Below are 12,404 nucleotides of genomic sequence, written 5' to 3'. Positions count from 1 at the left end.
GTGTGTAATTCCAGCGATTGTGCTCTGAGCTTTTCCAAAACACAGGTGTCCTATAGCGTGCATGAATGCCTGCAGCTCCAGAGCTGCTGTGCTGCTGCAGCTTTGCTAGCATGCTTTTCTATGCCTTCTATGGTTCAACAACTACCCTGAATTACTAAAGGGAGATTAGCCATAGAGACCAAACTTTTTGTATGCTGTAAACATGTTTATGTCTTCTGTAAGGTGAGCACCTTATAAAGCAATGTACAGGGTTCATTGTTATAGCTGCTCTGAAGTGGCTTTTCCAGTCACTGACTGCAGTCTCTGGCCCTTTCACATCGGTTTTATTTTGGAGGATGCTGAATGGCTCAAATACAAAACTTAAACTTTTCTATTTCTACATCTCAGTCTCAGGCTGAGGCTCATTACAGAGGAAGTCGTCACGCAAAGAAGCTCAAGTCTCAGGAGAAGAAAGCCAAGGCTAAGCTGTCAAATTCTGCAGAAACCAATGGGAGCGTCTGTAATCCTGCTGGCCCCGCCCCTCTTGTCTCAGCTGTCCCCGTCCCTCTTGTCTCAGCTAACAGCAGCACTAATCAACACACAGGTTCATTTTTATCCAGTAATAACACTGATGTGAATTATGTTACTGCTGATGTTTTTTTCAGATATTGTTTCATTTTCCTTCCACTCTTCTCCCTTCAGATTTCTTATCCAGAACCGCAGACACTCCGTCTCCTGTCAAATCTTTCCTCCTCCCCTCTACCTCCCCTCTCTCTTCCTCCTCCCCCTCTTCTAGTAGAGCAGGCAGTGAGCCTCCTCCATCCAGCCCCCCATCGGGACTCCCAGCTCCAGGCCTCTCTTCCTCTTCGTCATCCTCTTCTTCCAAAGTGTCTTCCGCTTCCGCTCCCGCTCCTGTCACTACCTTGTCTTGCCCTGCTCCCCTTCCACCTGCACCCTCCCAGGATGCTTCACCTTCAGTGGAGTCAGAAGAGGAGAAGGCAAAAAAGCTGCTGTATTGTTCTCTTTGTAAAGTCGCGGTCAACTCGCTCTCTCAGCTGGAGGCGCATAATGCAGGTGAGGAGAGATATGCACCTTTGATTTTATATGATATGCATTAGCATTAGCATGCAAAAACAAAAGCTTCTGTGGCATCTAGTTCTTTGTTACACCTTCATTTACAAAATATTGAATGTATGAAAATTGTCGGTTCTGGTGAATGTTAAGTTGCTGAAATTTAAATTGAAGTTAAAGGACAGAAGGATTGATTCATCTTTAGCACAGTACAGGAAATATGTACAAAAGTGGCCTGTAGAGTCTCTTGGCTCTTGGTTTCTTTGAGCATTGCACAGTCTGACCTTGGGCTGGATTTGCTGGAATGCCCAATCCTGAATAAAATCTCTCAGCGTACGATGGGAGATTTCACATTGTTTGGTAAATATCCTTATAGTTCTTCCCGGATTGATGGGCTGATAGTCCCTGATGGTAATCTCTTTCCTCCTGAGCATTTTGTTACTCATCGTCTTAATTCCCGTGGAAGTATTAAAGATGGACATATTTTTGACTTTGTTTGCATTTCGGCTTCGTTTTTGTTAAATAAATGTTGATATTGTGTAACATGTGACATGTTGTAACTCATCTGTGGTTTTATTTACCTAATTTCAAGACCTGCCAAGTGTCAGCTCATGTTTATTATCTCCTGATATGTGAAACCCTTGAATTGACAGAGTGTCTTTTTACCATGGCTGTAAATCAGTGAGGACAGGTCCAACTACAATATCGGCTGAGCGGTTGTGCTTCTTATTTACAGTGCTAAAATAGAGTAAGCATCAGGTGATTAAACTAAAATAATACAAAATATGTCTGTTGTGCATCTCAGCATAGCGCTTCAACTAATGTTACCATCTGTAAATACCAGCAATCAAGTGATTAAGTCAACCGGAGAATTTTCCTGGATGGAGATTACAAATGCAGTTCCCACGAGGCCTTGTCCTGTGTTTACTTTAAGTCGGACCCAAAAACCCCCAAAAGAGATTCACATAAAACCAAGTTTTCTTTTGAAAGCTGCGGGAAGCTCACTCGAACATATGCTGTTTTTTTCACTCTTCATATCTCTGAATCTATAAATTAGGTGGACATTTCAATTGCTGGTAGTTATTTTACTTCCTCACAGAAACATACCAGGGTATATACATTTAGCTATATAGCTATAAACACATTTAGAAAGAGGAGAATTTGGATTAATGACACTGAAAGGTGGAAGGAAGGTGTCCCTTAATCTCCCTCAGCGGCTCTGTGCTGCCCCTGCTTGGAGATCTTTGGTATCTACTTTTACTCCTGTGACATTAAAAGATATTCAAAAAACAAATGCTGTGCTTCATGCATGAAACACACACAAGCCTTAAACTTATTAAACTTGTTCATAACCACTGTGGTGGCCAGTGCGATCCTCTATGCTGTTGCATGCTGGGGGAGCAGGCTGAGGGTCGCAGATGCCAACAGACTTAATAAACTGATCCGTAAGGCCAGCAGTGTTGTGGGGATGGAGCTGGACTCCCTCAAGGTGGTGTCGGAGAGGCGGATGCTGTCCAAGATAAAGACAATGTTGGATAACACCTCCCACCCACTCCATGACATGTTGGTCAGTCACAGGAGCTCGTTCAGTGAGAGACTGAGATTACCGAAAAGCACCACTGAACGACACAGGAAATCATTCCTGCCTGTGGCCATCTCCCTGTACAACGCATCCACTTAACACACTGTTTGCTGCTACAGCTACACATGTTTCTTTTCCAACTATTTATTTATAAGTGACTTATGTATGTATGTATGTATATATATGTATATATTGTACTATTCTTAGTTAGCGTATTGTCTGTCTTGTCTTAATGTTGGTTTAAAATGGAGCACTGTAACAAAAAATAATTTCCCCCAGGGATCAATAAAGTATTCTGATTCTGATTCTGATTCTGATTAATCCAATATGGCCAAAAGGATTTGTGGAAATCCTGGAATACATCAACAGGGAGAGCTTTCAGCAGAGTTTCTGCACTTCTGTTTCCACATTATGATAATCACACATGAATATTTATCCTCGGCAAGTCTTTTCTGGTTGATTTTTATAGAAAGCTTTTGTAACCATGAAGATAAAGATCAGTGTAAAAGCAGACGATGTGTACAGGTTTTATTTTGATGGAATTAAAACAACAGACCCATATTTAAAGATATTTTTACCTTTCGTGTTTCCTGAGTTTGTTTTCCTTTGCTTTCAGGATCAAAACATAAAACAATGCTGGAGGCTCGTAGTGGCGCTGGGCCGATCAAAGCCTACCCTCGGCCTGGAGCAAAGCTGAAGAACGGCAGCAGCTCGGGACTGAAGGGCTCCGGCCTGCAGAACAAAACCTTCCACTGCCAGATCTGTGATGTCCATGTCAACTCTGAGATCCAGCTTAAACAGGTAGAAACTCGCAGCAGGTTCACAAATATCTAAAGGAAGGCAGCTACAGGATTGTCAGACTGTTCATATACACTCAAATATTTGCTACACAATACTAAGGTTCAGTAAAACCAGCAATTCACCTCAGCATTGCTGTCACAGAAGTGATCGTCGTCATATTGGACTCCTTTCACAAGGTTTTACAGCGTCCTGCAGAGTAAATAGACACATATTGACATCTGAGGTAAACAGTGGACTGACAGCCTACACTCACTACAGATGAACTGTGGCCAGAGTTTTGTCATGCAGTGGCCACCGTAGCTAGGATAATGCACTTAAATTGTGAGGGATAAGAAAGTCGAACTCAACTGACTCTAAGCTGCACACCCTAGTGGTGAGATTTCACATACTGTACCTTTAATGTAGTTTCAGTTTATGTTTAAAGTTTAAAGTAAAAACAGTCTTCTCACAGTTACAACTGGAAAATTAATGTTTATTCATTTTATTTTGGTTTTTAACCCCTGGAAAGGCCTTTTGCTGTACATTATCCGACTAATGTGTTTAACAACTCTTTACCTGAAATGACAAATGAACTTACACTAGTGAACTACATACTTGGTTGCTTTTAGTTTGTGAATCATTGTGAAATCTTGATCCTTAATTTCATTCAGGTTCTTCTGTTCTTGTGCAGTTTATAGTCTCGGTTGCTGTTGGTCTTGTCTGCCCTCAGATTTGCTTTCACTGTGACAGTGTTTGTTGTTGTTGCAGCACATCTCCAGCAGGAGGCACAAGGACAGAGTGGCAGGAAAACCCAGCAAACCCAAGTACAGTCCTTACAACAAACAGCAGCGCGGCTCACTCACTGTGAGTGTCTCTTTACCTCCCTTCCTCTAATTAAGTATTATTATTTACTTTTGTCTTCATTCTGTTTTTTTTCATCGATGTCTCTTTGTTTCCTCTCCTCCTCTCTTCTCCATGTTTGCTCAGAAGGAGCTGGTGAAGCCTGCGCTCTCACCTTCATTCCTCTCCACTCCTTTTGCTCCACCATCTACTCCGCTCACCCCCTCTCTATCACTCCCTCCATCCTCTCTGTCCTCTTCCCCCCTCCTCACACCCACGTCCTCCCCCCTCACACCTGCGATCTCTATCCACCCTCGCCCTCCGGCCTCTTCCCCCCTTTTCACAGCCTCCTTCCTCCGTCCAGCACCTGGACCAATCAGAGCGAGCCAAGGATCGATTCTCTTCACGCCGTACTGATGCCAGCAGAAGCGGGAAGTCATACCAGCGAACTTTGACATGCTTTTTGTTGCCACTACGGGGACATGGGAGACATCGCATTAAGACTGCAGGGATTCAAACCTGCAACCTCCCCACTAAGAAAGTTGTGAACTGTGAACTGCCTCTTGCCGACCAGAAGAGGGGATGTACGTTTAAATAACCTGAACCTGGATGAACGAAAAAACAGAATAAAAAATAACAAAAGAGTTCTTTCATTGAGACATGTGAAGTTCCTGGAAACCAAAAAATACTGAAGTTGCTCAACATTGTTTAGAAAGCACTAAGTGACCGTAGAGACCTGCAAAATCTAAAACACAGGGCCCACCTTAGAGAAAGCCAAGTCGAGAACAAATATCCGTTTTTAGCAGCCTGCATTGGCCAAAAAAATAGGCTTTTAATGTATTTTGATTTGTCAGAGCTGACAAGACACTGAATCTAAAGACAACCCAGAACCTGCTCCCAAACTCTTACCAACACAGGTAACAGTGCTGTTACTGATTTTTTGGGGGGTAGGTTTTGAGGAAGTTTGGACGTTTTGATGAGGCCAGACACTAAAGCTGATGGGAACATTTTGCTCGAGATCCCAGCTCGGGTTCTCCCTCAGAGTTTGAAGAGGATTGGAGGAGCTGTTCTATCACCTGCTCGAGGAGCTTAGCAGCACAAATAAGACGTCAGAAACTCAGCAGACGTCGTCTATCGTGACCTAACACTACTGCAGCTGTCAGCGTGCCCTCACTCAGACGCTACTCTCGTGTTTCACATATACATAATTCCTGAAGAAAGTAAAAAAAAAAGTTGGATGGAGTACACAGCATTTTGTACTTATTGTCAACAAATCACATGAAACACTCTAAAAACAGTTAGACGTCCTGTTGTGCAGCTCCGAAACCTACATGGTTTACAATAAAACCTACATGGTTTTATTTATTAGTGGGGACACGGTGGTGTGAACTGTTTGGTTGAACAGGCGGCCTGTTTTCAGCCTCTGCGAGTGTTTGACCTACTGATCTGTTTGGTGATGTCATTAAAACCTTATTATTTGGTTACTGATGTATAAAAACTTGACCAAAAATTTCACTTTTCTCCTTAAAAAAGAGCAGAAATAAATAAAATAGCTTTTTATTCACCTGTTGTTCAGTTCTAATATCTCCCTGCATCCAAACTGCCAGGCAAGTATGCAATTCAATTTGTAAAATGTTTCTGTTTTTTGTCCCAAAACAATTACATTTTGATACACGTGAGCTACGTAAATACTAAAATCAGCTTTAAAATCCTTAAAAAGTATAAAACATCTGCAACTGGTGACATGACCTGACACAGCACTACAGCACATCCTGCTCTGTGTCCTCAGTGGCGGCTACAGCTTCACCAAGTTGCACTAAAGCAGATATATTCTTTAGTGGAAACATGAAAAGCAGTTTAAACCAGACAGCTTCTCAGATCAACATTGTCACATAACCGTTAATGGTTATCCAAAGGTTTTGCTCATCATTGTCTCCGACTGTTTTCTGCTTTCTGTGTGACTAATGTGTGACTAGTGTCCCCGTGTCCTGTCCACCTGTCTCCGCTGCCTGTTGAAAAATGATTTTGGACTCTGGATGGAGAAAAGGGCCTTCTGTCTGATTCTTTTGTTTTATTGAACCTTCCTGTTGTCACTGAACTTTCTGGAGTTTGAAGCATCTGAGCAGAACTTTTCTGAAAGCTGAAGAGTTGGAGAGACGTTTTAAAACATTACTAGAACTTTCCACAACCTGCAAATAAGCTCACGGACTCTCAATCGATAAAACAAACTTTTACCTACAGCTTTAATTAATGCTTCTCTGGTTATTTTTGTGCTCTAATTATTTATTTTACATTGTGTGTTGTATATATTTACCTAAAGCTTTTTCTTGATTTTTCAATAACTGCTTAAATTAAGACTTTTGGTCCATTTAGCACTCTGGTCCAGGGATGGTTATCTCAAGGTGCACGATGAACCCATTAGCTTTTAAAGCTTTCTTTGGCCTTCATATTACCTTTTTTCATCATCACTCAAAGGTCCACTTCTTGGCTGTTTTCTGAACCTCCAGCTACATCTCAGAGCTTTGGGTGAGGTGTGTTTTTGTGTTTTTCACTTGTTCTTTATAGTCCAGCTCTGTTACCCAGGATAATAAAAATAGACTTGATCTAGGAGCAGAGAAAAATCTGTGTTGTCAAACCCACTGAGTGTGTGAATACACGCCAGCATCGCAGGATATTTATCCAGTCTTCCAAGAACAACAGGAAAGTGAAAATTATGCCATCCAGAAGAGCTAAAATGTTTTTTTGGCCACAAAACCTTGAGTAAAAACACGACTTTACCCCGGCTTGCTTAATATGTGATACACAGAGGGGCCTGTTTTTTTGGCTTTAACTTGTTCTACGTGCTTCGTTACTTATTCAGTTTTAATGAGTAACAATAGTCAAATCCTGTCTTTAACCTCCTAAGACCCGAACTCTTCCACGACATGCATTTTTAATTTCTCTTTGATATTTGGGCTGATTGGGACCCGATGAATGTAAAAACAAAGAATTACCAGATTTTTATTTTTTTTTACCTGATTTTTGTTTCTAAGAAAAATGAGAGCCACATATGAGGATATTCATTTAAAATTTCGATAGACCATTGGCAGTATAATGTCCTCGTAAGTGGATATCAGGCCCCTGTACACCAAAATTGAATATTTTGGTCTAAATAAGCCAAAATGTGATGTCCACATATGTGGATGCCAGGTCCTAGGAGGTTAAACTAACTGTTGCTGAATTTCTGTGCTGCCTGATAAACAAAGAAGAACAACATTCAGAATGACGTTCGTATGTTTTCTTTTTTCTTTGTTGACGGGGTGGTTATTTATCTTGTTTTGGTGCAAAGCTTTGAGGCTCGATGAAAAAATGATCAATTTAAAGTACACTTTTCATCTTGTGTATGTTTCCTACATTTAAATTATGTTGTTGTAATGTCTGGGTGCTACGGTGCTGTCGCATTTGCTGATTTATGTAAGCATTAATCGATTTTTTTTTGTTTAATTTAATTCAATTTTCCGTTTCAGTCATTCAGGTCATGTGATGAAGCTTTAAGGAGACGTGGTTGAAGGATGTGGGAAAAAGCCTTTTAGAGGGCCTTTGAGCAAGCATTATCACACAAACTGTTCACAGGGTCCCAGATGAACTTTTAATGCTTTAATATGTTTGTTTTTCTGTCCAACACACTGAGCACTGGAGCCTCTAGAGGGCAGTAGCAGGACTTTTGGCTGTCAGTCTGGTGTACTGCTAGCAGATAGCTTCTTTTAGCACTTTTAACCTTCAGGTTATTGTTTTCACAGTTGCACTGGAAACCAGAGAAAATGTTAATGTTACTAATGATGTCATGGTGTCTCCTCATCAAACTGTATAACAAATACTCTGATGTAACGCGATGTCACAGGAAAGCAGTCAGATACTGTGCAGACAGGTCTACCTGAGGAACACGTGCCCGCTCAGGTAAAAGGCAGCATGTGATTGGTCAGATTAACACTGGTGTCAGTCTTAATGACTTTGGAGTTGAAGGATGGGTTCATATTTTATTTGCAGCCAGTACGGACAACATTATCAACGACACTGAGCAATGCCTCACAGACATGTGATTTCTGTGTTACAGTAGACTTGAGGAAATGTGAACCCATCCTTTAATGGTAAAAGTGGTCTACTACTGGATAAATGTGCTCATTTTCTTAAAACTTTACATTAATTTCTTCTACAGGGTTATTGGGTGATGTAAACATCAGAAGCGCAGCATGTGGTGGCCTTCACATGATAGCCTGGTGGCAGCATTGTCTGTGTCCTCTATGCTTTGTTGGGAACTCTTCCATAGCTTCACCTTCTTGAGCTAGTCTTGGCTGCTGTAGCTCCTCATTGGCTTTCTTTAGTCCTTTGACCCTGAAGTTAGTCTTTTGTAGGAAATTCCACATGGATGTTGCCCACAGCAGCTGACTTTAGTCTAGAAATGAGGACGCACACTATACTTTGGAAATGGCCTCAACAACCAGACACTGGAACCTGGCTTGTTGCAGTTCATGGGAAGTTTTTGTACATCTAGATAGGTTAGAGTGTGATCCCTACTACCTCTTTAAGCTTCTTTATGAGGTCTGAATTCTTTTCTGTCAGTCAGAAGCTTGAAGTCAGAAGTGGAGGACAGTGGAAAACTAGCTTTGACCCTCTGGAAGTCTGTTTGTGGTGTCTGTGAGGACCTTATCATCCCACCACCTACGGCGCTTTTTGACATCCAGTTAAGATGTTGCTCAGGCTGCATGAGCCTGGCTGACACCGCTTGCAGGATGCATCCTTTTCCTTGTCTCAGGCAATAAAGCTGCTTGGGATTGGAAAGAGGTTAGTCACAGCACACATAAGGAAGTCCAGCATGCCCTGCTCACAGCCCCAGAGCTCCTTCCAGGACTGCAATGGCTCTACTGCTTCAAACCTATCCTCATATTGCATTGGGTGTTAACACCTACTGACTCTATGTGTTAGTCTTCTTTTTAAACTCTCAGCAGCATGAGTTGCCTCTTGACTTTGGCTTTGTTAGACCTGACCAATGATTTTCTAGTGTTTCAAATATTCTTCTGCCTCCCTCACTGCTTGAAACAGTAGTGCTTATTAAAGGATGGTTTCTTTCTCTTTGGTTTTTGGAGGTTATCTCTGGTTTCATATACTTAATTAGAAATTTAGCACATTTAGAAATGATCAATAGCTAACACGAGCACATTTACAGCATTGGTGTGAATGTCACTACGCTGTTTTTATGTAAATACTTTTGTTGCCATGGCAAGAAAAAAGCACACCAGGCCTCACAGCTAAAAGACTGTATCAGAAAGAGAAACACGAGCAGAAAAAGTCAGTAACCCTCACATTTGGAAATCGTCATCGTCAATATTGAACTTTCTGTGTTTTCAAGTGGTCAGTATTTTAAATGTCTTCCTGCCTCTTCCTGAAGAACTTGAAGCCTCTCAGTCTTCCAGTAACAAACAAACAGTTTATTGTGTGTGTGTGTGTGTGTGTGTGTGTGTGTGTGTGTGTGTGTGTGTGTGTGTGTGTGTTTTCTATGCAGTAACTGATCTCACAGCTCAGTAACTTACTTCAGTTCTTGTGTGTCAAATCTGTGTTAATGATGGCTGTCTGACTCTTCTACATCAAATCAGCTGTTCTCAACTTCCTGTCCCATGATGTCATCAGGGTGCAATATTGAACTGATCAGATGCTGCTTTTCTCAGCACTTAAGGCTTGGTAGACTTTACATTCGGGGGCCTGTAGTTGCAACACTGGTATGAATTAAACTGGGATGCACTGTTTAAATGGTGAGTGTGTTTGTGTTTGAGTGTGTGTGCATTCTTGGAATAAATGTTGACTATTTGCTTTCAACAAAAGAGCCCATTTCCATGAACATCAATGTCATGCAAACAGTGAAGTAAATTAAATGTTTAAAGGAGCGGTTCACCCAAACTACTACACACAGGGCTTCTTCTTTTTCTTTTTAAGCATCTCATATATTTGAGATAACTACAAAACATAGTTTGGTGGAGTGTTATATGTGTTATTTGTCAATTTTCGCCAAATATATTTTAAAAGCGCATTCAGGTTTGAAAGTGGGAAGGAAAAACTGGTGACGCACACGGTTCAGCTTCGATACATTTAGCCAGCCCTCTTCATTCAAATCCTTCACGGTTGACCTTGAATGGAAATGTTTGAAGTGCGCTCAGAGATGAATGTGAAAGATGTCTCCCTTTATATTCCAGTCTTCCTGCTTTAGAGAACCCTTGTCAGCTTCTTTTTTTAACGAAAATTGTTTATTATGATGTGAATATGCAAATTATATTATGCAACATTTCTCTTATTTTATTCCTGTAAAAAATTGTTTTCATTAAAAACTGCTGTATATCCTACATCAGCCGTGTTTATTCTTTTTGAAGTAAAAGAAGACTTCGATGAAGAAACGCTGTCACACAGACCCTACGCAACACTGAATTATGACCAAATGTTTTTGTTATATATACCTATGTTAGTCATGATGCTTTAAAGCAGCACTGTGTAAAACAGTCCTGCTGAAAGCTAACTCACGTGGGTCAGCAGAGTGGTTTTACTCTCCCTGCAGTTTTTTCCAACAGTAGAGTCCATCTGTTTTCTTTTGATTGTGCAACATGAAATCAGATACTTGAACTAAGCTATTTAAAAAACATTTTGACATAGGCATGATCTAATGATCATCAATATGTGCTTGTAGGCACTTTAATTTCCTGCTTTCGTCGCTGATCAAACATAAGTTGTTTTGGCACGTAAACTCAGCGTCAGGTGAATGAAGTCAGGACATCATCCTGAAGTTGCCCTTTCTCACACAGCAGAGATACCACTCTGTTTGGTTTAGGTGAGGGTGCTGCTGGGTACAGCACGTAGGAGGCAGACTAGCTCAAATGCAAATGGATGGACTTTGGTGGGTTAAAGACTGTTCCATCTGAATGCACCTGCTCATTTGAATTTTCATACACTCATCCACTGGGCAATGCCGTTGTCAAAGTTCAGGTCTGGATGTTTGAAAACAGATAAGTCAGCCTCTAAAGGTTTATTTTTAAATTTTTATTATTAAAACACCTCCCAAAATCCATTGACAAAACCTGAGTGCTTTCTTTCTAACATTCACTGTCTGATGAACACATCAGATGACAAAAATGTTTGTACAGATATATACAAATATACAAAAAATATAAAATCATGAAGAGGCTTTAGTGTCTGTTTTCTGAGCTTGGTTTGTCTACATGACAGCAAGGCGTTTAGCCTAGAAGAACTGCCAATTCAGATCCTGGTAGTGGAGCTAGTGTGTAAAACAGACATTCTGCATGAAGCGTCCTAGTGCTTGCTGAACATCTTATCTTCCTCTTCTTTTTTTTTTATTTAACAATTTTGTTGATTAACATGTTTGGTTCTTGAGGTTCTCCTGTATCCTGTTGAATCACCCAACCTCATATAATGCACTTGTTCCATAATATGGTGTTGGGACACAGTGACTTCTTTCATCCAAACTTGGGTTTGTGTCCAAACATCTGTCTGGAGACATCTTCCTCTCTACTTTAATGCCCAAACTCCTGAAGGCCATGAGAATGGACCATAAAACCCCTGCACCCAGCTTCCACCAGCAGACACCTGGCTCACCATCAGAGATGGGCAGTAACGCGTTACTTGTAACGCGTTACTGTAATCTGATTACTTTTTTCAAGTAACGAGTAAAGTAAGGGATTACTATTGCAAAATCGGTAATTAGATTACCGTTACTTTCCCGTAGGAACGCTGCGTTACTGCGTTACTAAAACCGTGATTTTTTTTGCGAGAATGTCTCATGACAGTGACGTAAGCAAGTGCGACGTTGGTGACAGCAGCTGTGTGCAGATCAACAATGGATAATATATCGAGTGCGGGAGAGAGTATGAGCGTGCAGCGTTTAAAGTGTGGAAGTACTGACCTTACTTTGAGTTTGATTCCATAAAAAGTGACAAAAACATTAGCGTCCATCGTGCGTGGGAAGAAAACTTCTTTTTACAGCGAAAAAAACCCCTAAACTTCCGAGCAAGCACCGAGTAGCTACGACGTGATGGGAAACTCACAGAGACACTCGCGCGGATTCTTCAACTGACCGCAGCACACCTACACCAGGGTAACCCTCCGCCTACCCTGC

The 12,404-nt window shown here is 41.2% G+C and overlaps 1 protein-coding gene across 4 annotated transcripts in view; it reads left to right on the top strand.

Annotated features, from left to right (window-relative positions):
- znf385b (zinc finger protein 385B) overlaps window positions 1-10,625 on the top strand; it is a 118,843-nt gene extending 108,218 nt beyond the window's left edge. For 3 of the 4 annotated variants that reach the window (XM_076874689.1, XM_004567930.6, XM_004567931.6), the window contains exons 7-11: window positions 388-583; window positions 682-1,053; window positions 3,249-3,433; window positions 4,181-4,276; window positions 4,400-10,625. In XM_076874689.1, coding sequence (XP_076730804.1) covers window positions 388-583; window positions 682-1,053; window positions 3,249-3,433; window positions 4,181-4,276; window positions 4,400-4,669 — 1,119 coding nt within the window. In that variant the 3' untranslated portion in view covers window positions 4,670-10,625. The remainder of the gene's footprint in view (window positions 1-387; window positions 584-681; window positions 1,054-3,248; window positions 3,434-4,180; window positions 4,277-4,399) is intronic. The other variant, XM_076874690.1, reaches the window with a different exon arrangement.
- Window positions 10,626-12,404: the final 1,779 nt, after the last annotated feature.

This window comes from Maylandia zebra, linkage group LG16 (genome assembly GCF_041146795.1).
Source record: "Maylandia zebra isolate NMK-2024a linkage group LG16, Mzebra_GT3a, whole genome shotgun sequence".
NCBI classification, from domain to species: domain Eukaryota; kingdom Metazoa; phylum Chordata; class Actinopteri; order Cichliformes; family Cichlidae; genus Maylandia; species Maylandia zebra.
This window is presented reverse-complemented; position numbering and strand designations above follow the sequence as displayed.